This window comes from Micromys minutus (assembly GCF_963924665.1).
Source record: "Micromys minutus genome assembly, chromosome: 10".
Lineage (NCBI taxonomy): Eukaryota > Metazoa > Chordata > Mammalia > Rodentia > Muridae > Micromys > Micromys minutus.
The window spans coordinates 29,351,277-29,373,786 of record NC_137979.1 but is presented as its reverse complement, the minus strand read 5'-3'; the positions used below and the strand labels follow the sequence as shown (position 1 = coordinate 29,373,786).

The following is a 22,510-nucleotide window of genomic DNA, read 5'->3' as shown; positions in this document are numbered from 1 at the left end:
GTGCATAAGCAATTTTACGACAGAAAAGTTCACCTGTGATAAATCTGTAGATATTCTGTACTAGAGGGAAATGGGAAAAATTCTTGGCTCATCTAGTTGTTAAGAATATGTTTTACTACATTTTATTTCAAAAAGGAATTATAAGATTGTAACTTACACTGCTACTGAAAACCAACCAGCCTTTTAAGATGTCACAACTATTTTGAGATGATTAAGTGCCCTCCTGGCTGTCAGTAGTGGCTAGAGCTGCTGACAGATCTGGGCAGGTCCTGCATTTTGTTCTGTCACTGAAATGCTTATCCTGAGAAAGGCCTCCTGTAGGTTAATGGAAACTTCTGTGTTGGAGCAGGTTCAGAGTCACAGGTTGGGAGTATCAATAGCAGAACTCCATCCAGTAGCCACGCTGAGGAGCAGTTGAAGGATATTGGCATGACCAGTCTTAACTGTAGGGCCTGACAGCCTTACCTTTGCTTCAAGCCATATAATCTTTGAAATTATAGACATTGTCACTGGCATGTGCAAACTGTGTGACATTTTACTGCAACAAAATTATAGTGTTTTAAAAGGGACTAAGGAAAGCTTTTAGTAATATTTTTTAGCTTTTGTTTAGGGAGTGATTTTAAGTCTTTTAGTTTGTTTCCATTTAAGGCTTTTTTAAATCATTGGTTAAGTAAAAGGACTTAAATATCTGCAATTAAAATTGTGTTTGTTTGTTTCAGGTTTGAAATATCTCCATTCTGCTGGCATTTTACATCGAGACATTAAACCAGGGAATCTCCTTGTGAACAGCAACTGTGTTCTAAAGGTAGCTTTTCATTTATTTAAGATCTGGGAGAGCTGGAGAGATGACTCACTCAGTGGTTAAGAGCACTGGCTGACCTTCCGGAGGTCCCGAGTTCAATCCCAGCAACCACATGGTGGCCCACAACCGTCTGTAATGATGTCCAGTGCTCTTTTCTGGTGTGTCTGACGACAACTGCAGTGTGTATTCGTATACATAAAATAAATCTCAAAGAAAAAGGAAAAAAAAGATCTGGGAAATAAAAAATGTCTGGCTCAAGAGCATCATTTCCCTACTTCATGGGAAATGTAGTGATCAGTTTTCTTCAGCCCCATCACTCATTGGGGCCATCTTACCTAATGTGTAGTACTGGTTCTTTTTAAAAAGAACAAAAACATGTTTTGCTTGTGTTTTTAAACTCTGAAATGAGAATTATAATGTCACTAAAAAGAATGGCAGTCTTTTCAGAAACTCATCATTTCAGATTGTCTCGTAGGATTCAGAAGGAGCAGACTCTTAGCGTCTGGGACGCTGTGACAGTGAGATGTGGCTTGTGAAGGTGCCTGCTGTTTCCCGGCCAGCATCACTGTGCACTGTGTGATACCAAAAGGAACCACAGGTGTACTTGAAAGTTAAAGTGCTGTACCAGGAAAGGACTGTGCACCTGGTGGATGTATTTCTACATTGCAGTAGTCAAATCTTGCCCCACAGAATAATAATCCCCAAATCTCAATTTAAGCAACAGGATGAGACTATGTTTCAAAAAATAATAAAGCTGTACATGTTTTTGCATGATGGGACCCCAGTGGTTCAGAAGTAAAGACAGAAGGTTAAAAAACAAACAAACAAATAAAACACAAAACAAAACAAGTATTTCCAAATCCTGAGTCATCACCTTCATTTTCACTGTTCCTACCTCTCATTGTCCATCCTTTGTTAAAAGAGATTCACTAATAGCAAAATCTACAGTATGCTTTTCTCATACCTTTAACTCCTGAATAGTGGAATGTTTGTCATCATTTCCCTCATCATAGAAATTAGAAATAGGGGTGTGGAGGGGCTCAGTGGTTAAGAAAGCTTGTAGCTCCAGTTTCAGAGGATCCAATGCCTCTTGACCTCTGTGGGTTCCCACACATATGGTGCACATACATATGCATAAAATTAAGTATTTTTTAAAAGAAAAATAGAAACTGGGTGGTGATGGACACATACATGCCTTTAAACCTAGCACTCAGGAGCCAGAGTCAGGTGGATCTCTGTGAGACCAAAGCAAGAGAAAAGAAAATGTGAACCAAAAGCTTAGAATTACACCATCTCTGTGTAAGGAGGTGCCGTGTTCCAGTCTGTAGGGATTATCTCAGCATTCAACTGGTCCATTAAGATGGAAAAGAGTTGATATCTCAGTGTTGCCTATTTTTAAAATAATGAAGACTGTTAGTTAGTGTTCCCTGAATGTTGGCAGTTAAATACATATTAAAACCAAATGTATGAATACATTTGTTTCTATTTTAAATGCTTTCTTTGAGCTGTAGGTCAGTTCTCACAAGCTGGTGGGCTGTGCTGCTTACCAATGAAAGTTCATTATATCCGAAAAGAGCCCATCCCTGGTTTAACTCCAGTGAGATAAAGCACTTACTATTCATGTTTTTCCTGAAAGTAGCTTTTAGCACAATTCATTCTTTTGTTTCCGAAGAAAAATTACTGCTCTAGAATCTTTTCCCGTGTTTTTTCTACATGTCTGAGTTTTTCCTTCTGCAAATTGGTAATTTTTAAACAGGGCTTGTGGTCTATAACTTTATGTATGTGTGTATGTATGTATGTATGTGTGTATGTATATATGTATGTATGTATGTATGTATGTATGTATGTATGTATGTATGTATGATGGGTGTGTGTGTGTGTGTTGGATAAGGGGTCTCACTATGTAGCCCTGGCAAGCCTGAAATTTACTATGTAGATCAAGACCAAAACCAAATCCCTTTAACTCATTTTAGTTAAACATATTTTGAAAACTTTATAGTTGGGAATTCTTGTCCTATTTATACAAATCAGTGCTATGATGTTTTTAGCCAGTTCTTACTTGGGTTTTGTCATGCCTGTGCTATTAATTACCTGAAGCCCATTGTCCAGATCATTTTTAAAACTGTGGGAACTTGTAGCTATGTTCATAGGTAAGTGAAGAAAAATGTCCTGTCTGAGTGTCCATCCTCATGAAGCCCTTTTCTGCTGACTGGATTGATCTAGCTTAGACCAGACTATTCTACAGAGTGAGTTCCAGGACAGGACAGCCAGGGCTATACAGAGAAACCCTGTCTCAACAAACAAACAAAGGATGAAAAAAAAATGCCATTTGTGCCAAGCCCAACAAAATATGCCTTTTATTCTGATTTCTTCCATGAGTCCATCCTAGAAATGGCTTGGTTAGGCTGAAGTATGCATCCAGCTATGTTTGGAGTTCATTTGGTTTTAATTTTGGTTCACTTATGGGTTTAGAATAGGCTGAAGTATTTGTTTTCCTGTTGCTGGACATTGAACCCAGGACCTTGCTCATAAAGGCAAGTATTCTTTTACTGAGCCACATCTCCAGCCTGGAGAAGAATATTTTTAAAAGATGCGTAATTTTAAAGAGAGCAGACCATAATAATCTGTAACTCTAGTCCCTGAGGATCTGATACCTTTTTCTGGAGTCTGTGGACACCAGACATACATGTGGTGGACAGACAGACATACATACATATCTGACATACATAAAAATAATACAAAATTTAAAAGATACAAAAGTTTTTATAAAAACATTGAAGTTAGAATTTTCTTTTGTCCAAATAAGACCATATTTTTATAGTGATAAGAATATTCTATACCTACATCATTTAGGAGTTTTTAAAAGTTCATGAGTAGTCTGTCAAGGTTTTTGTGTATGTGTAGTAGGGTTTGTTTGTTGCTGCTACTGTTTGTCCAGGTATGAATGTCTAGCTGAGTTTCCTAGTTTGATTTCCATTTATTATAATATGAAAAAGACCATAACAAAGAACAAATTGGAAGATGGGGTTTATTTGGCTTTGCATGTCCAAGGTCACACCAAGGCAAGAACTAAAGCAGAAGCCTTGGAAGGATGCTGGCTGGCTCCTCCTGGCTTGCTCAGGCTGCCTTTTTTTTTTTTTTTTTAACTCTAGAGCCACCTGCCCTATCCTCCAATATGTCTGCGTTGGTCAAGTTGACAAAATTTAAGCAGGACTCTGGGCATGGCATGGTGACACATGCCTATGATCCCAGCTCTTGGGAAGTACATGACAGAAAGTTCAGGTGCTGAAAGTCACCCTCAGCTATAGAGAAAGCTCAAAGCTACACTGTCTCAAAAGTAAACAGAAGAAGGTAGGTGTCTGCTTGATAATATCTTGACTGTCTTTTCTATTTAGATTTGTGATTTTGGATTGGCCAGAGTAGAAGAATTGGATGAATCCCGTCATATGACTCAGGAAGTTGTTACTCAGTATTACCGGGCTCCGGAGATCCTGATGGGCAGCCGCCATTACAGCAATGCTATTGACATCTGGTCTGTCGGGTGCATCTTTGCAGAACTGCTGGGCCGAAGAATATTGTTTCAGGCGCAGAGTCCCATTCAGCAGGTGTGACTTTGCTTTACAGCTCTAAGTGCTTTTCATTCGGCTATAGATTTGAAAGAAAAGTCATCTTGCATACATCTTGAGTTTATTCATTGCACTGTCTTAATTGACTTTTAGCAAATTCAGGTTCATTTAAAAGCCAGAAAATTTTGAAGTTGGAGATTGCAGAGGTTCATTCTGCAAGTTAGGAGCCTATTAGAGAAAAGCATTGACTTCATTACATGCACTGGTGCATAGCAGCAGGCTTGGCTCTGTGAATGCATAGGTATGGCCTTGAGTTGTTAAAGACATCTGTTCCTCCCAGCTGAATAGCTGTGATTTTACAGTGTATTTGATGACTTAGCACACTGCTCCTCTCTGCACAGACTCTACGCTTTCCATGTTGATCTCCTCAAATCTGAACTTTTTAGAAAAATTCTTTATTATTGAGCTAAAGTATTTAGATATGGCATAGAATAACAGAAGATAATTAGAGTAGAGCTTAAAGAAATCATTTTCAGGCTGGAGAGATGGTTCAGTGGTTAAGAGCACTGACTGCTCGTCCAGAAGTCCTGAGTTCAATTCCCAGCAACCACATGGTGGCTCACAGCCATCTGCAATGGGGATCCAATGCCCTCTTCTGGTGTGTCTGAAGACAGTAACAGTGTGCTCACATACATTAAATAAATTAATTAATTTAAAAAAAAGAAAACATTTGCAGCCTAGTGTCCTGGTACACACCTTTAATCCCCGAATTCCTGAGGCAGAGGCTATTAGGACTTCTGTGAGTTCTGGGATAGCTAGAACTATATAGTAAGACTCTGCCTCAAAATAAAAAGAGGATCAGGTGGGATTAAAGGTCTGCACCTTTAATGTCACATTCAGAAGGAAGAGGCAGCAGATCTGAGTCTGAGGCCAGCCTGGCTTACAGAATGAGCTGTACAATAGCCAGCACCACATGGAGAAACCCTGTCAGAAGAAAAAAGAAAGGAAGGAAGGAAGGAGGAGAAAGGGATTGGGAGAGCTGCAGAGAGAGATAGCTCAGTGGTTAATACCACTTGCTATTCTTCCAGAAGTCCTGAATTGGGTTCCCAGCATTCGTGTCTGATGGTTCACATTTGCCTATGCCTTAAGGGGTTCTTGCACTCCTTGCACTCAAGTGCATGTACACACACACACACACAGAGTTAAAAATACTTTTAGTTTAAAAACAAAGTGAGCATTAGTTGCATACGCCTTGAATCCTAATACTTGAGAGGCAGAGGCAGTAGATCTTTGAATTTGAAGCCAACCTGGTCTATATAAAAATGTATAGGATAGCCAGGGCTGTTTAATGAAACCCTATATTTAAAAAGGCTTAGTGTTAAGAGCACCAGCTGCAGCTATATGACAGTTGACAACTGTCTGCAGTAACTCTGACTCTTCTGCCTCTCAGGCACTGTGCTGCATACACTTGGTGCACAGACAATACATGCAGACAAAAATATTCATAAAAAGAATAACTCTGAGAATAACTTTTAGATGAATTTTTAGAAAAATAAAAACACTTTGAGCTAACTGTGGTATCTTAGCACTTGAGGAAGAAGGGAATCTTGGTAAGTTCACATAATAGGTTCTAGCAAAGTCTACGTGTCTGAGCTTTCCAGCTTTACATAATCACTAGGAGCTCATCTGTTTCTCACCAACGCGTGCGATAATTGTCACAGAAAACACGTTTATTCGGAGGTAGTCTCACTTCTGTGTGGAAGAAGTTATTCTCTAGCATTTTCTGTCTTTGAGAAACCAATGAACTGGCTGCAGTGTTCCTCTCCCATAGATCTGTCCTGTGTTAGTCTGAGGGTGCCCACTGGGCAGTCATTTTCTTCAGGTTAGAACCCTGCCAAGGACGTAGACACACTTCCCTCAAAAAGGGTCCAGAGATCTTGACTTCAGGGGAAAGCAGTTTCTCAAGCTCTTCCATTACCCAAACATCAGTGCTGATAGCTGCCCTGTGGTTAGATCAAGGCAGGAAATGATGTGCTCTGGGCATGAACGTCCCATCCTAGGGAAATTGAAATGAAATGTTGCTGTTAATTAGGTTATAGAGTCAGAACAATTTCAGCACCAAAAAATTGGTGAGGTGGTTTGCTACCTACAAAGGCTTGTTTGCAAGAAGACCATTCTACTAGTCTCCCTCATTGTGCCCAGCTTGATAAATGTGGCCTCGTGTGGCATCATGAGTTGCTAAGTTCCATGTTTTTCTGCCAGTATAAATGGTTTCTAGAATGTGAAAAGTGTGTGGTGGTCCAAACATTGCATGCTTACCTTTTACTTTGAGAGTGGGTGCTTTGGGTGTTTATTATATTACATGTAACTGATATGTCGATTAGCCCCTGAAGAGCTTGAGTCCATTCTAACAAGCCAGGAAGTTTTAAAAAAGGGCTCTCATCAGAGCTGACTTGAAGGTGTTGTGGTTCTAAGTTTAAACCAATTTCGTTTAACTCATTTTCATTTCTAAGGCTGCAACTTAGTCTAAAGCCATTTCTGTGACCTGTTTTCAGCAGTATTTCATGTTCTCTTGCAGTTGGATTTGATCACAGATCTTTTGGGCACGCCATCACTGGAAGCAATGAGGACAGCTTGTGAAGGTGCTAAGGCACACATACTCAGGGGTCCTCATAAACAGGTAAAGAGGTAAAGAGGGGACGTCTATCTCTGGCATCTGGTCGCAAGGGAAGAATTTCTATCTATCCCAGAAATGCTGTTTGTGTGTGTGTGTGTGTGTGTGTGTGTGTACATAGACACATAATACACAAACAGATATCCTACAAGTAAGATCTCTGTTCTGTGTATATGACCATAAATAGTAAATGGCATGTAGCCATGCCCAGTGCCGTAGGAGAAAACTGCATGTTTTATAGCGCCATTGCTAATCAGTGACAGGTGACCTGTTACCAGTAGGTGGGGAAAAGCTTGGACTTTCAGTGCATGTGAGTCAAGATACTGACTCCAAACACTAAGCCCAAATAACCGCCCATGTCTCTTTGCCTTGCAAGGATGCAAAGCAGCTGCTGCTGTACTCATACCTCTGGCATTGCATCAGACCCCAATGTGGTTAGCCGGGCGAAGGACTGATCAATATTATGTGCAACTAGCCAGATCACTGCTGAGAAAGCTGGGATGCTTTTTATCCACTCTGTTGGTTAAGTAGTGTTCCCTGCAAGCTGTCCCAATCCTCTTTAGAGGAAATGTAATGGTGTGAAGAGTGAGGGAGGAGAATGCTGTTCCCAGGGACAAGTAAGAAGCAGAACCAGAAAGGCTTGAGCAAGACAAGCAAGGCTGGCTCCCTCAACCTTGCCTTCCTTTCTTTTACACTGGGCGTTTAGGTGACCTGACTGATTGCTCAGGTTAACTGATTGGTCAACCAAAAGAAAGGCTGAGTTTGACATTCTTCCCCTGAATTGCAGTTCCCTCTCTATAATCCCAGTGACTGCAAAGTTGTTTCCACCGGTACACAGGCAGTAAGGTAAAGTTCTCAAACACTAGCTCAAGCCAGTCAATAGAGAGAGATGCTTGTATTTTTTTTTTATTCATATTTGCCTGTTTATTTTTGAGGCAGGGCTCCAGTTATCTTTAATTCACCCTGTAGATCTAGTTGGCTCAAATTCACAGCAGCCCACCTGGCTATGCTTCCCTTTAAAGAGCCTCTTTATGGGTGTATCCTTTGGTTGCATTTTGTTCAAATTTGAGACCCTGACATCCTTTGGAGAATGCAGTAACTTTTAAAAAAGATTTTTGTTAAATTATGTGTACATGTCTGTCTGGGTGTGTGCAAAGGTTTGTAGGAAGCTGGAAGCAGATACCCCTGGAGCTGAAGTCACTGGCATTTGTGAACTACCCATCCTAGGTTTCGGGAACTGAACTGGTCCTCTGAAAGAGCAGTACTTACCCTTAACCACTCCTAACCATCTCTGAAGCTCTCAGGAGTTCAGTATTAACCAAGAGGAGGTTCTATATTACGGTGAAGCTAACAAGATCTGCTATGCTATTTATTGACCAGCATCAAGAACATTAATCTGTTAATATCTTATAGTAAATGTGTCCTTATAAACAGAATAATTTCCCTCCTTTATTGACCTCATCAATTTAGTAAATCTTCCTAGTGAAAGATAACCAGTAATGAAGAATTTTCCTCCTTTATTGACCTCATCAATTTAATAAATCTCCCTGGCCAAAGATAGCCAGTAATGAAGTATGAAGATCAGACACCCCGGTGTCATTTCTCTATTTTTAGCGATTGTTAGTAGTAGTCAGCTGATTAATTCTCTGTGTTATGTTAGCTAAGTAATAGCCTAACAGGCAGGCCTTCCTGGGTGTTCTGACTTGTCTAAAACAGCTGAAAATGTCTTACACCAGCGTCACTGTGTGCACTGCTTTGAGCACTCTGGGCTCAGAATGAGCTGTGTTTCTTATTTTAAAAAAGTGTGTGTGTGTGTGTGTGTGTGTGTGTGTGTGTGTGTGTGTGTGTGTGTGTGCATGCACGCGCACACACACAGCAACTGTTTTGTCCCTCTTTTCTGTCTGGTTGCACAGTTCCATCGGGCCAGCGTTCAGGAAATGGGCAAGAGGATTGTCAGTGGAAGCCAGGTTGGGATACCCATCCACAGGCTCACAAAAGGGACTTTTAAAAGCCTAGATCTTTCTATTAAGGAAAGAAAGAGAGAAAGAAACAAAAGAATTTTACATTATTTTCTAAAGCAAAGTTTGTTTTTAAGTTAAATAAGCTTGAGTTAAATAAATTCTCTTGGAATCCTTTCTTCTATATTTTTACATGACTTGTTCTCTTAGTGAGTGGTACTTCCAGAAGTTTAAGGTTTTGCTAACCGGGTTGGTTGCCTGGTAGCCTGAGAGAAACATTAGTCTTAGAGTCAGAATATTTTATACTGGTGGAAAAGTTGGTAGGGTGAGTTAAGAGAGCTGCTGCCCAGAGTGACAGTCACAGGCTCTTGACGCTCCTTGTGTAAGCCACCAATCTTTTCCCTACCACTGCCCCTCCACCTCCACCTCATGGCATACATCCAGACCCTTGTAGGCCTACTAACAGCTTCCCTGAAGGTGATAAGTTTTACAGTTGGAAGAGACAACTGCTTACAAATTTACTTGGTATGTAGATAACTAAATATTTTCACAGCATTTTTTGTTTCTGTTCTTGGTTCTTTGTTTTGTGGTTTTTCTTAGGTTGTTATTTAAGTTTTGTTTTGTCTGAGTGTTTGAATCAGAGTCTTGCTATATATCTTGCAATCGTCCTGCGTCAGCTTCTCAGTGCTGGGTTACAGATTATGCCACTATTCCCAGGTTACATCCTCTGCTTCAAAAAATTAATTTGGTCCCCAAGATACAGTGTGTGGCTTGTGTAGTTTTGTATATCATGGCTGTTCCACAAAATTCACAATGTACAAAGATGGTCTATTTACAGAGAATCTGTTATTATGTCTAGCATTTTAAACAAGAAATTGTATTATCTCAATTTATATAGAAACAGTCTTTGTTTCAATTTCTTTTTATAACTTAGCATAATAAAAGGCCTTTGTAAAAATCTACTGAGAAGTTTTAAGTGGATTCCCTTAAGGTAATGAACTAGACAGAATGAGATGTAACACAGCAGGAGTTACATAAAGTCAAATGCAGAACACTGCTGAGCTTTAGAGAAGACTCACACTTATCCTCAGTGAGGTGCCTGGTCTGGAAGCCCCATTTTATTACATCTATTCTAGGTTATTTAGAAGGATATATTTAGACTTCAAGGGTACTATGTATGTATGTATGTATGTATGTATGTATGTAAGTATGGTATGGTATGTATGTGAGTGCCCTGCTGCAGGTACTCCTGCATGCCAGAAGAAAGCATCAGATTCCTATCTGAGGAAGAGCAGCCCGTGCTCTTACTGAGCTATCTTTCCGGCCCCAAGGATTCTTTTTTTGTTTTTGTTTTTAATATGCATGTTCCTGTGCATATTCATAGGTGTGCTGGTATATATGGGTGGATATACATATATGCATGTGTATGAGTGCATATGAGGCCAGAAGGCAACTTCATATATCATCCTCAGCCTACCTCGTTTGAGAGAACATTTCCCATTGACTGGAACTCACCACTTAGACAGACTGACGATCGTGCACTGGGGATCCTTCTGACTCTGCCTCTCTGCTGCTGGTGTTAAACAAGCACAGTATATGACCCTGCCGAGCATTCTGGGGTTTGAGCTCATATCTTCGTCCTTGCAAGGCTCTCCCAGTGGTAGAGCCATTGTGCCAGCCTTCTAAGGAGCATGTCTTAAAACTCAATACAACTTGTTTCAGTTTTAAGTAAAGTTGGGAGTTATCAAAGAAACTTTAATATAAACTTTAAGCATGAGGGTCACAAGACAAAACACAGCAGAGAACATGGATGCTCGCTTATCAAAGAAGAGTCAAGTCAACAAATGGGTTTTAGTTTGAAGTATAAGGAGGAAAACATTTAGTTTGAATTTCCCTTGCTGTGATAAACACAAGGACCAAAGGCAACTTGAAGAAAGGGATCATTTCATCTTACAACTCCCAGGTCCCACAGTCCTTTGCAGGGCAGGAACTGAAGCAAATACCTTGGAGGGAGGCTGCATACTGTCCTGCTCCAGGCTCACATTTACTCCTCTGTCTTATGCCACCCTGTAGGATGATGTCATTATGCAGGTGGGTCCAGCCTTTCATTGGATGAGAAGGAAGGAAGGATAGTCGGGAACAATCTGGGAAGGAGGGAGAAAGAAAGGAAGCGAGTAGAATCAAGATGGAGACTACCAAGGATAGTTCAGATATAGGCGAACTAGATCGATTTTTATCTTGTCTTTATATCTCTATTAATTGACAGTGAATTTATTGTGTGGATGTATTGTGGATTGAGAATTTAACGTATAAGTCTAATTGCTAAATTAAAAGTTTCTGGAACTTTGATTTTACTGAGCTGAAAAGGACAGTGTGTGAAAGCAATGTCTGAGAGGCAGCTGGAGCGTGCGGATCCAGCTCTGTTGCCGAGATGCATGTGTGCCAGGTGTGGTGAATACCTGCCTAGGGACAGTGTGAGAGAGGCCGGCTGGCAGACAGCCGAGAGAGAACTGCTCGTGGACCTAGTGGTAGAGAAAGGATCAGGATGAGCGGATCCAGCTCTGGCTCAGGGCTCCTCATAGATGCTCGCAGAGTAAGAATGCAAGGGAAACCAGTAGCCATGGATCCATTTTTTAATTTTTACTGCAAAACCACCCAGAAGCTGCCCAGGTGTGGCAACACACACACACACACACACACACACACACACACACACACACACACACACACACACACACACACACAGTGTGGTAGACCCTCCCACATTAGCCATCAATCAAGAAATTGCCACAGACAAGCTGACAGCCAGCATTAGCCATCCCACTAATCTCTTTAGTTCTTAGTTAAGCTTCTTTTAACCAGCTTCTCCAAGTTAGATGAACATTGTTAGTAATAATTGCTAACAGTAATTAGAAGTTTGCTCTGAATGTGTTCTGAGACTTGTCACAAATCCTTTTTACATTTTACTCATAAAAACACTGTTATTACTACTAGTGTTCCTTTTTGTCCGTGGAAGATGGAGGTTTGCATAGATTAAATAATAATATATGCTTTAGGTTATAAGCCTCTGCTTCTTGGATGCTGGGGTTAAGGCATGCACCACCACATTCAACTCACATCTTTTTGAGCTGGCAAAATCTTTTGTTATAAATTAACTATATTAAATATGTAATACATAAAGGCTTGAACATCTGAATTTTTCTCTTGTACAGCCATCTCTCCCTGTACTCTATACCCTATCCAGCCAGGCCACGCATGAAGCCGTTCACCTGCTTTGCAGGATGTTGGTATTTGATCCAGTAAGTAGTGTTAACTTTAATGTGTTTTTATTTCTGTTACTTTGTGTGTTTGAATGTTATGCCTGCCTGTTTATCCTTGCACCACATGAGTGCCTAATGCTCTCAAAGGTCAGAAGAGGGCATCAGATTCTCTGAGTTGAAGTTATAGATGTTGTGAGCCACCATGTTGGTGCCAGAATCTACATCCTGGTCCTCTGCTAGAGCAACAAGCGCTCTTAATTGCTGAGTCTTTGCTCCAGCCCCTATTTTTATGTTTAGTAAGTAAATTTTAAAATAGTATTCTAAGAGAAGCATCGTGGCTTTAGCTAAACTAGCAGTGTCAGTAATGACTGGAAATAACAGACTTCAGCTCCTGTTTGTGTTCCCCATGTTATCTCCATGGATGTTTGAGTATCAACGCTTAGACTGAAGTGAAGCTTATGTAACGAGCTAGAAGATATTACCATTCTTACTGTGATATCTGTAAAAGGGTTTGACACCAAGTTAAATCAAGAGGAAAATCCTTTGTTTGAAAATTTGCCCATTATGGTGTATGGAAAGCTTATTCTTTGGGTTGAGGTTGTAGCTTTTCTAAGACTCTTTTCTGGACTAGATTGTTCTGGACATGTACACAAACTGCATCGTGATGTCTGCTCTTGGTTTATTCATCCAAAGATTATTTATCATTCATATGTGTTCCAGTAATTACTGTCAAAGAAGATTTGAATAGAAGCACTTCAAAAAGAAAACGCACTTGCTAAGATACAAAGAAATCACTAAATATAGAATATAGGTATTTAGGGGCTGGAGAGATGGCTCAGCGGTTAAGAGCACTAGCTGCTCTTCCAGAGGTCCTGAGTTCAGTTCCCAGCAACCACATGGTGGCTCACAACCATCTGTAATGGGATCTGGTGCCCTCTTCTGGTGTGTTTGAGGACAGTTAAAATAATTCTTTTTTAAAAATAGGTATTTAAAGAATTTTTAAAACCCACACAATTGGTGACTTCCACCATGGCGTGCCGCGACCAGGGCCAGAAGGTGCAGAAGGTGATGGTGCAGCCCATCAGCCTTACCTTCAGATACTTGCAAAATAGGTCTCGAATTCAGGTGCAGCTATATGAGCAAGTGAACATGCGGATAGAGGGTTGTAATATCGGCTTTGATGAGTACATGAACCTCCTATTAGAAGATGCAGAAGAGATTCATTCTAAAACAAAGTCAAGAAAACAACTGGGTCGGATATGCTAAAAGAAGATAATATTACCCTACTCCAGAGTGTTTCCAGCTAACAGTGGTCAAACATGGGAGGAGTTGAGAAAGCTGTTTGGTGTTTTTAAAGATGTCTTCTTCTGGGAGCTACATTTACTCATTTTACTTGTACATTACCATTAGATGACAATAAATGTTGTGAGGTTGTTTTTGTTTAAAAAAAAAAAAAAACCACACAATTACAGTAAAGCCACCTTGCTCTGTGATGAGAATATATCTTTTTTTTTTTTTCTAAAGATTTATGTATTTATTTATTTAATGTATGTGAGTACACTGTACGCTGTCGCTGTCTTCAGACACACCAGAAGAGGGCATCAGATCCAATTTACAAATGAGTATGAGTCACCATGTGGGTGCTGGGATTTGAACTCAGGACCTCTGGAAGAGCAGTCAGTGCTCTTAACTCCTGAGCCATCTCTGCAGCCCACATCTTTCTTATATATTAATCAGATCCACATAATTGTCTTTAGACAGAATCATAAGAAAACTTATGCTTGCATATACTTTTAATCCCAACGATTGCTTGATAGGCAGATCTCTGTGAGTTCAAGGCCAGCCTGGTGTGAGCTCCAAGACAACCAGAGCTTTTTAGAAAGACCCTGTCAGAGGAACATGTAGAGAAATTAGGTGTAGAACATGTTGGGTTTGAGCCAGGAATGATGATAAATGCCCATAAGCCCTGTTTGGTTTACAGGGTAAAGATGGGGTTTCAAGGTTCTCTTTAGCCATATGTGAGTTCGAGGCCACTCTGGCTACATGCACCTTGGGCTAGTGAGGTGCTTTAGCTTGTATCCCCGGGAACTTGAAGTGACACACATCCTTGAATGAGGAGTGATTTCTTTTTCTTTAATTTTTTGCTGGAGTGTAAAGTTTCTGAGTCAGTAAGGTTCACAATCTGATATATTAACTCTTCTGATCAAAAGATTCCAAAAGCCAGAAGGTAGCCAGCCACTTCTGGTCTCAGCCTGTCATTCAGACTGCGCCCTCCATTAACTCTTGCAGCTTTTGGGTATGTTTTGCCCTGTCAGTCTATGTTCAGAGAGAATAAAAGTTCTAAGCAGCCTTCTAAGGTTGCCAGCATAAACATTATCTCCTCTAAATGCTGATGCTTCTAGAAAGTTAGCCTGTTGTCTACAATGCGGTGCATTACATATTGAAATGTTGTGATATTTGTATCTGGGGCCCTATGTACATCTATTTCAAGATAGGAGCCTGGCAGATTTTTGGTAGAAGAGTTTCAGAGTGGCTGTTATCCAAAGTCTACTCGCTTTCCTCCTATCCCTAAATGTACATGCCCCCCCCCTTTGCCCAGAATGCTTTATATGTCAAGTATAAGCTGTGTGAAAGAGTCTACATGGACAGCCATGCTTATCTGTAGTGTTGATGTGCTGGTCTCTAAATTTGATTTCAGTCAAAAAGAATATCCGCTAAGGATGCCTTAGCCCACCCCTACCTAGATGAAGGGCGGCTGAGATACCATACGTGTATGTGTAAATGCTGCTTTTCCACCTCGACGGGAAGAGTCTATACCAGTGACTTTGAGCCTGTCACCAACCCCAAATTTGATGACACCTTTGAGAAGAACCTCAGCTCTGTCCGACAAGTTAAAGGTGTGTACCTTTTGACATCCAGTCAGATAAGGTGACTAGTGACATCTTATTACACAGTCAGGGGTCCAGTGTCAGAGGCTCACCAGAACTGCCTGATGTCTTATTTCAGCTTCACACATAGCTGTCTGTGCAGAGCATGTGTACTTGTTAAGAGATGATTTAGCATTATATCCCAGGGAAGGTTAGCCAGAGGAATGAACACTTCATTCCTATTCCAAGTTACATGAGTGCTACTCAAAATATATTGTATCTGCATTCACTTAATGTCATTCTTTATATAACACATGACCTTTTTCAAAGAAACTCAAAGTCCACTAGAGAGAATGGTAATAAGAAAGGGGAACTCTGACAACTTACTGCTGACAATTTGTAAAGGCTCCTTCCCTGGGGTGGAGGTTTGAAGGGATCTTGGGTTTAGAAGACTCTCCCCACCAGTGGGGCTTCCAGCCTCTGTAGTGCTTCTTGTCAGATTTTAGCAATACTCATCATTTTGGCTTCAGAAAAAGCAGAACTTGGTTTGGACTGGTAGAGGGTATGTGTGATTTAATTCTCCCAGCAGGCTGCTGTGTCAGACACTGGCTGCGTTAGCTGGGAATCCACACTGCCAGCCTGTGTGTTGGCAGTGGAGTGGATGGTGTTTGTTTTCTCCACAGAAATTATCCACCAGTTCATTTTGGAACAGCAGAAAGGAAACAGAGTACCTCTCTGCATCAACCCGCAGTCCGCCGCCTTTAAGAGCTTTATTAGGTAACTATGTCTGCATGAACTCTTACCACACAGGTGGAGAAAGGGTGTTGTGATTGTGCGGCATATTTCTGTTTTGTTTTTTAATTATTCATTTTGCATGTTTGTATATGTGTGGATACCAGGAGTCGGTTCTCTGCCTCACCACATATATTCTTGGGATCAGACCTAGGTCATCAATCAGGGTTGCTGGCACACACCTTTTCTTGCTGAGCCATCTTTGCTGTTTCTTCTTCATTTCAGTTTGGTTTTTTTAATTAATACAAATTTTTAAAGTTCAACAGATGCTGGGCTGGGCGTGGTATCACAGGCCTGTCATCCTAGCATTTAAGTGGAAGTGAGGGAGTTGGAGAGATGGCTCAGTGTTTAAGAGCATTGACTACTCTCTCAGAGGTTCTGAGTTCAATTCCCAGCAATCACATGGCGGCTCACAACCATCTGTAATGGGATCTGATGTCCTCTTCTGGTGTGTCTGAAGATAGCTACAGTGTACTCACATATATAAAATAAATAAATCTTTAAAAAAAATTAAAAAGTAGGGGCAAGAAGGGAGTGCAAGGCTAGCCTGGGCTACATGGTAACTTTAATCCCAGGTTACATGAGAACTTATCCCAAAAAAAACAAGGCGTTCAGTGGGAAATTGATGCTACCAATATCTGGTACCAGCTCCCATGGTGAGTTGCTGCTCAGTCATATATGTGGGGACTTGACTGCGGCGGTTAGGAGCGTGGTCCCCATGCTTCTCCTGCTCATCATCTTGACAGCACAACCAAGAGCACTGGGAGTGGGCTTGATTTCTTTTTTTTTTTCCCCTTTGTTTTTGTTGTTATTGTTTTGTTTTTTGTTTACACCAGGTAAACCCAAACTAGCTTTGGTCTTGAGGTCCTCCGGCCTCAGTGTCTTGAGCACTGTGATCCAGGCCCAGACTCCCGTCTGATTCCCTCTTTGCTGTATGTTTGCAGGGTTGGTTTTGTTTCTTTAAGACAGGGTCTCACCTTGTAGCCCAGACTGCTCTCCTTGTCATCTCCTGCCTTGGCCTTCTGGTAAACAAGGCTAGATGGGTGGGAGGAGCAGCCAAGGGACTCTGACTGCACTCGGGATTCCAGCAGGCTTCGTTCTGTTCTGCTCTCTCTGTCTCTCATTTCCCCCCTCTGGAGTCCAGTGGGGACACAGAAACCACTTCAACAATGTGGGGAGATTTTAATAATAGGAATTGCCAATCAAGATAAGATGTCTAACTTCAAAGAGCAAAAATGTGGATTTAGGGGAGGGGTCTTAGAGTAACCACTGGACATATGTGTAACCCCTTGTGGACCAATAGAGGAAATTAAAAAAACAAGTCAGAAAGTGAACTCAGAGGTCCCCTCCCCCGCCCTTTATGGAGAGTGCCTGTATCTGCAGGAGCTCACAGCATGGGCCTTCAGGAAGTGTGCCAGAGGTGGGCAGAACTGGCCCATCAGAAAGGCATGTTGGCCTGTAGAGACTTATGGACAAAAGGGGGCCAGAAGCAGGAAGGGGAGCTGCTGCCTGGTGCCCAGCCTACAGTGCCCTCCTACACCCTCATAGCAAATGTGAACATGAAGCCGGGCAGCAAAGAACCACATGCAGATCTGATTCCATTTTCTTGTCAAAGAACACCCCGACCCCTTATCTGTCCCTTTCCTTTCCCCAGCTCCCTAACTCTTCCCTTTCCCCACAGGGAGGTAGGTAGGGCCTTCCCTGTGTAGAAGCTGTTGTTGGACCAAACTGCCTGAGATTAGTAAGATCGGTCGTCTTCCATTTCTTCCATTTACTACATGTAGAGAGATGTCGCTAACTTGTCTTTTGTCTTGAATGTTTTCCCAGAACACTCAATGAGCCAGATGATGAGGTGTTCTAGCACCTTCCTGGTTCTAGTCATTGTTCTCCCAGCCCTGGGAGGAAAGTGATTGTGATCCCTTTCTAATTAGCAACCCTAGACTTGGGGACAAACTTTACCAGACCTGTGATAACAATTGCTAGACCCTGGCTCACACTGCACCAGCAATGCTCACTAGGCCCCCACTCACCGGCACTAATTGGAGAGGCTGTTTCTTAAGGGCATTTTCCTGATTGAATATGAATAACATTATTCACCATGAATAGCTACCATTCACTTTGCATCATGAAGAAGGCTCCATGGAAGGCACTATATATATGAGATCCTTTCCACTCCCACTAAATAACATGGCCGTCTCCCATCCTTGTGTAAACCACTGAAGCTTACACCCTCATTCTGGATAGATAACAGATCCCTAAGGGAACCGTTTACAACCAACACACTGTAGAAACAAAAACACAGAAAAGCTCTGCACAGGCCCCTCCAGAAGGAGGGTTGGCAGGTGGTAGTGGAGCGCCCTGTGGGCACCACTGATTCCCGGGTCTCCTTCTCTTCCAGTTCCACTGTCGCTCAGCCGTCTGAGATGCCGCCGTCTCCTCTGGTGTGGGAGTGACTGTGGAAGACACTGTACTACTGAAGATGTAATGTAGCTTTCACTGGAGTCTGGGATTTGCAATTCTGGAGGGTTAATCATGCTTGTACTGTAATTTTACTAATGAAGTTTTAAATTAACAACCACTACTTGTATGATATGAATAATATTTAGAAATGTTACTAGACTTTTAATCTTGTAAAGTGGTTGTGCTTTTAGAAGAAAAAATATTTTCCCCAGAGTTGCACATGGTTAAAGAACTCAGTGCAGCTGTTACGGCTCACCTCAGAACAAATGAAAACTGAACCAGATTTGGGCATTTGGGGTTTATGTTTTTATTTTATTATTAATATTTTTTAATGAAGTAAGATTGTTCACATGTATACACTCACACACAGAGGACAGTCATAAATTTTGATATTTGAGCCATTCCTAAAGATTAAGGGTTTTCTAAAACTAAAGAATCTAGAAAGCTTGCCAGTGACCAATCATGGAGCCACGTGAGCTGATCGTGGCGGGGCCTGGGGCCTGGGGCGGGAGGGGCTTGCCACCTAATGACCAAGCCCTGTAACTGGCTTCTCATTAGAGCCGTGCTGGTGACGTGTGCTGCCTAACCTCCGATGCTGTGCGTAGAGAGAATGAGTTTGTGGCTAGGAGAGGCTAACCCTCTGTTCCCTTACCCAGTATAAATATATATATATATATATATTTAATCTATTTTTATTAGAAGTTTTTCTGCTCTTTCTTACATAAAAAAAAAAAAAAAAAGACCCAAGCATGCATCTTTCATGTGTGTAAATAATTCATTTCTGGGCTAATTTCAAAAGAATCCCAACACTGCTGTATAAAGAACTAGCTTGCACATTTTAGGTCTGTGAAATTCCGTGAGACTTTTCCTGCACTGGACAGTGAAAAATAATAAATAAAAGACAAAAAGCAATTTTAAAAAAATTACAGCCACAAAGGCACATAGGGAACCATGTCAAATGTGTTTGTGTCCTTAGGCAAAGCTGTGGGAGTCTTGAAATGTCACAGTAGTAAATAACTTATTACTTTTTGACAAATTCTTTTTCCTGCTGGAACACTGAACTCTGTGCATATGTAAATATGAGCACCAATCGAAGGCCTCTACCTCCTGGAGTTACACAACTTGGCTTGTTTACCTCCACACGCTGATGATGACTTATTTTTTTTTTTTAAGTTCAATGTGGAGACTTGAAACTTGAATGTCCCTTCCAACTTTTATATTAAAAATAAAAAGACAAGAAAATTGAAGAGCGTTTTTCACCTGTACGAGGAGTCCTAATGGATCGTCTTAAAACTGGTCTAGGAAAAAGCTTGATGTGTGTTACGGACAATTAACTGTTAAAGTTATTGTAAGTTATCTGTATTTAGCAGAGTATTTTCATCTTGAGTGATCTGAGCTGAATTTGAAGACTATTAAGTTATATTTGGAAGTTTTAACTTCAATGAAGTAATTATTTGCTGTGAAAGAAACAAACATTGAATTACTAAACAAAGATGGTGCAATATCTTTGTTGTCGTTGTTGTTGTTATTGTTTATGAGGCTCCTGAGCATCTACCCAACCGAAGCATTTCAATTCACTTGAAGAGAAACGTGTTTAGTACCAAAAGAGCCCGAGAAGACACTGGTATGAAAGGTGCACTCTGAGGTTGGTCAGTTACCGTGGCACACTTTCTGGTCACTTTGTACAATGTAGATTTGAAGTACAGTGGTGAGAACATTAAACAAGACATTTGAAAACGATACATGGCTGTCTTATTTCCACTCTTCGGCACAGCCTCTGTCCTGACTTTGCAAAGCCTGGAAACACTTGCTGATATTTCCACTCTTATCTTTGAGGAAATTACTTGTTTGTTTTAATTCTTCCCAGGAAGTTAAGAATGCCAAGAATGTGTCAAAAGCTCAGTTAAACAGCATCAAAGGCAGTTGATTTAAATATGTACAATAGGACATCTTGTCCCCACGTGGAATCTTACTCTAATATATTGGATTCAAATGCATTCATTAAAATAGGCTGCTGTGGCTAAAACAGACTAGTAAAGTCATGTGACCCTCCCTCCTTCTGCTTCCTGACCCTAGAAGCCCTAGTTGCTTCAGCTGAGGAGGAAGTCTGGGCCTTGTTGCAGTGTAATTCAGACCAGAAACCACACTGCCTAACTTCTTATCCTGAACCTGGACAAAGTAATATTGTTTTTTTGTTTTGTTTTGTTTTGTTTTTTTGCCCGTGCTGGCTTTGAACTTCGTGCTGGCCAAGGATTACTTTACACTTCTGATCCTCTTATCTTAACTTCCCAAGTTCAGTGCTGGAGATGGAACCCAGGATTTTGAACATACTAGAAACTGCCAAGTGAACTGTACTCCCCGCTGTTGTGTGTTCTTGAATCTGCAAGTGGCATTTGCACCCATCCCTCTTGTGTTGCACCACTAAGGATCAAACTTAGGGCCTCTTAGGCGACGAGTTCCATTTTGAAACACAGTTGTGTTCCTAGCCTCGGCTTTCCCAGTAGTTTGGATTAAAGGCTTGGGCAGCCAGGCCCAGCTCAAACAAAGCAACTGGGTCTATTTCCTCCAGCTTGGGAAAGTTGACTTCATATTTTGTTGCTGGTTTAGTGTCTTGTTTTGGCTTGAGATCAGCCCTCTCTCTTTTAGCTCTGGCCCACTCGAAATTCCACTTACACTAGGCTTGCCCTGAGCATGACTCTGCCTCCAGAGTGTGAGAGTGCAGGCCTCAGCCACGGTGTCCAACTGCGCAAGAGCATTTTAAAGTGCACGCTTAACTTTGAAACTAAAGTTCTTCACAGATAAGTGGAGAGAACATTTGATCTCTTTTGACTGGGAGTTGTACTTTGGGTGTTTGTCTGACGAAGTTAGGAATTGCTAAGGCTTCAAGAAGAGTATGGACAGATGAGTTAGCATTGTAATCAGCTGCAGCCACTGGCAGTGTAAGATCCTGAAGATGATCCCCCCCGAATTTTTTTTTTTTTGGTAGTATGTCACTCAAAATATTACTTTTATACTAAAAATACCAGGGACTAGAAATAGTTTAGTGGTTAAGAGCACTGACTGCTCTTCCAGAGGACCTGAGTTCAAATCCCAGCAACCACATGGTGGCTCACAACCATCTGAAGTGAGATCTGGTATGTCTGACAGCTACAATATACTGAGCCTTGTAGCTCCACGGCACCAACACACGATACAAAAAATAAGAACATTAAAAGACAGATTGCACAAAAGTTGAAACTAAGGCAAACAAATTGAGCAAAAATCTTTAGTAATAACTGTGCTTCAATAAAGGCAGTTCTGAAGAAGAATGTCGATTTTTTTTGTTGTGATTTTTTTTTTTAAATCCCCTGACAAAAGTCGACTCTAGAGAGAAAGGATTTATGTCCACCATAGTCCGTGGTAGCAGGGCAGTCAGAGCAGCAGGAGCTGGGAGCAGAGAGTGTGAATGGTGCTGCTCAGCTTTCTCCTTTTTATACAGGCCAGCACTCAAGCCTAAGGAATGGTGTTGCCCACTTTCAGTCTTTCAAAGTCTTAACACTTGAGTTTAACCTAATCAGTAGTCACACAAGCCTGCCCAGGGGCTGGCGTATTCTAGACAGTCCCTCCAGAGTGTGAAGTTTGTTTCTAGATGATTTTACAGCCTGTCAAATTGACAACACTGCCCATCATGGGATTAGTTAACTTCAAGAAGAAAAGCAGCTGAGCACATCCTGCAAGGCTCTAATTCTAACTACTTCAGGAGGGTCACTTGTTCAAGGCCTGCTTGGGCTAGATAGATAATGAGTTTGAAGTCACCACATGTCAAAATTTTTAAGCAGTTTTACAAGGGCCTGAATTTGTATTGGTAGTATTTGCCTAACAACGCAAAGCCATAGGTTCATTACCCAATGCCAGAAAAAAAAAGATGGAAAAACAAGTGGATATGTTACACACCAGCAAGCGGGAAGCTGAGGCAGGAGATTGAGTTCAAGGCCAGAGTGGGTACAACAGGAGCATGTTTGATGTGGCTCAGTGGTAGAATGCTTGCTTCGAAGGTTCAAGGACATAGGTTAGATGTCCAGAGGAGAAATGGAAGCAAGCCTGGGGTGGTGGCACACACCTTTTATCCCAGCACCTGTAAGGCAGAGACAG

General features: G+C 41.3%; 2 protein-coding genes across 2 annotated transcripts in view; both read left to right on the top strand.

The window, feature by feature from the left end:
* Positions 1-20,018, top strand: part of NLK (nemo like kinase) — a 115,660-nt gene extending 95,642 nt beyond the window's left edge. Inside the window, exons 5-11 of the mRNA XM_080924266.1 lie at positions 720-805; positions 4,198-4,407; positions 6,947-7,048; positions 12,213-12,299; positions 14,959-15,157; positions 15,811-15,904; positions 18,318-20,018. Of these exons, the coding sequence (XP_080780392.1) occupies positions 720-805; positions 4,198-4,407; positions 6,947-7,048; positions 12,213-12,299; positions 14,959-15,157; positions 15,811-15,904; positions 18,318-18,372 (833 nt within the window). The 3' untranslated portion in view covers positions 18,373-20,018. The remainder of the gene's footprint in view (positions 1-719; positions 806-4,197; positions 4,408-6,946; positions 7,049-12,212; positions 12,300-14,958; positions 15,158-15,810; positions 15,905-18,317) is intronic.
* LOC308425619 (small nuclear ribonucleoprotein E-like) lies at positions 13,290-13,526 on the top strand (the record flags this gene model as incomplete). Its single annotated transcript, XM_080923026.1, has 1 exon — positions 13,290-13,526. One exon carries the CDS (start codon positions 13,290-13,292, stop codon positions 13,524-13,526), a length of 237 nt encoding a protein of 78 aa, XP_080779152.1.
* Positions 20,019-22,510: the final 2,492 nt, after the last annotated feature.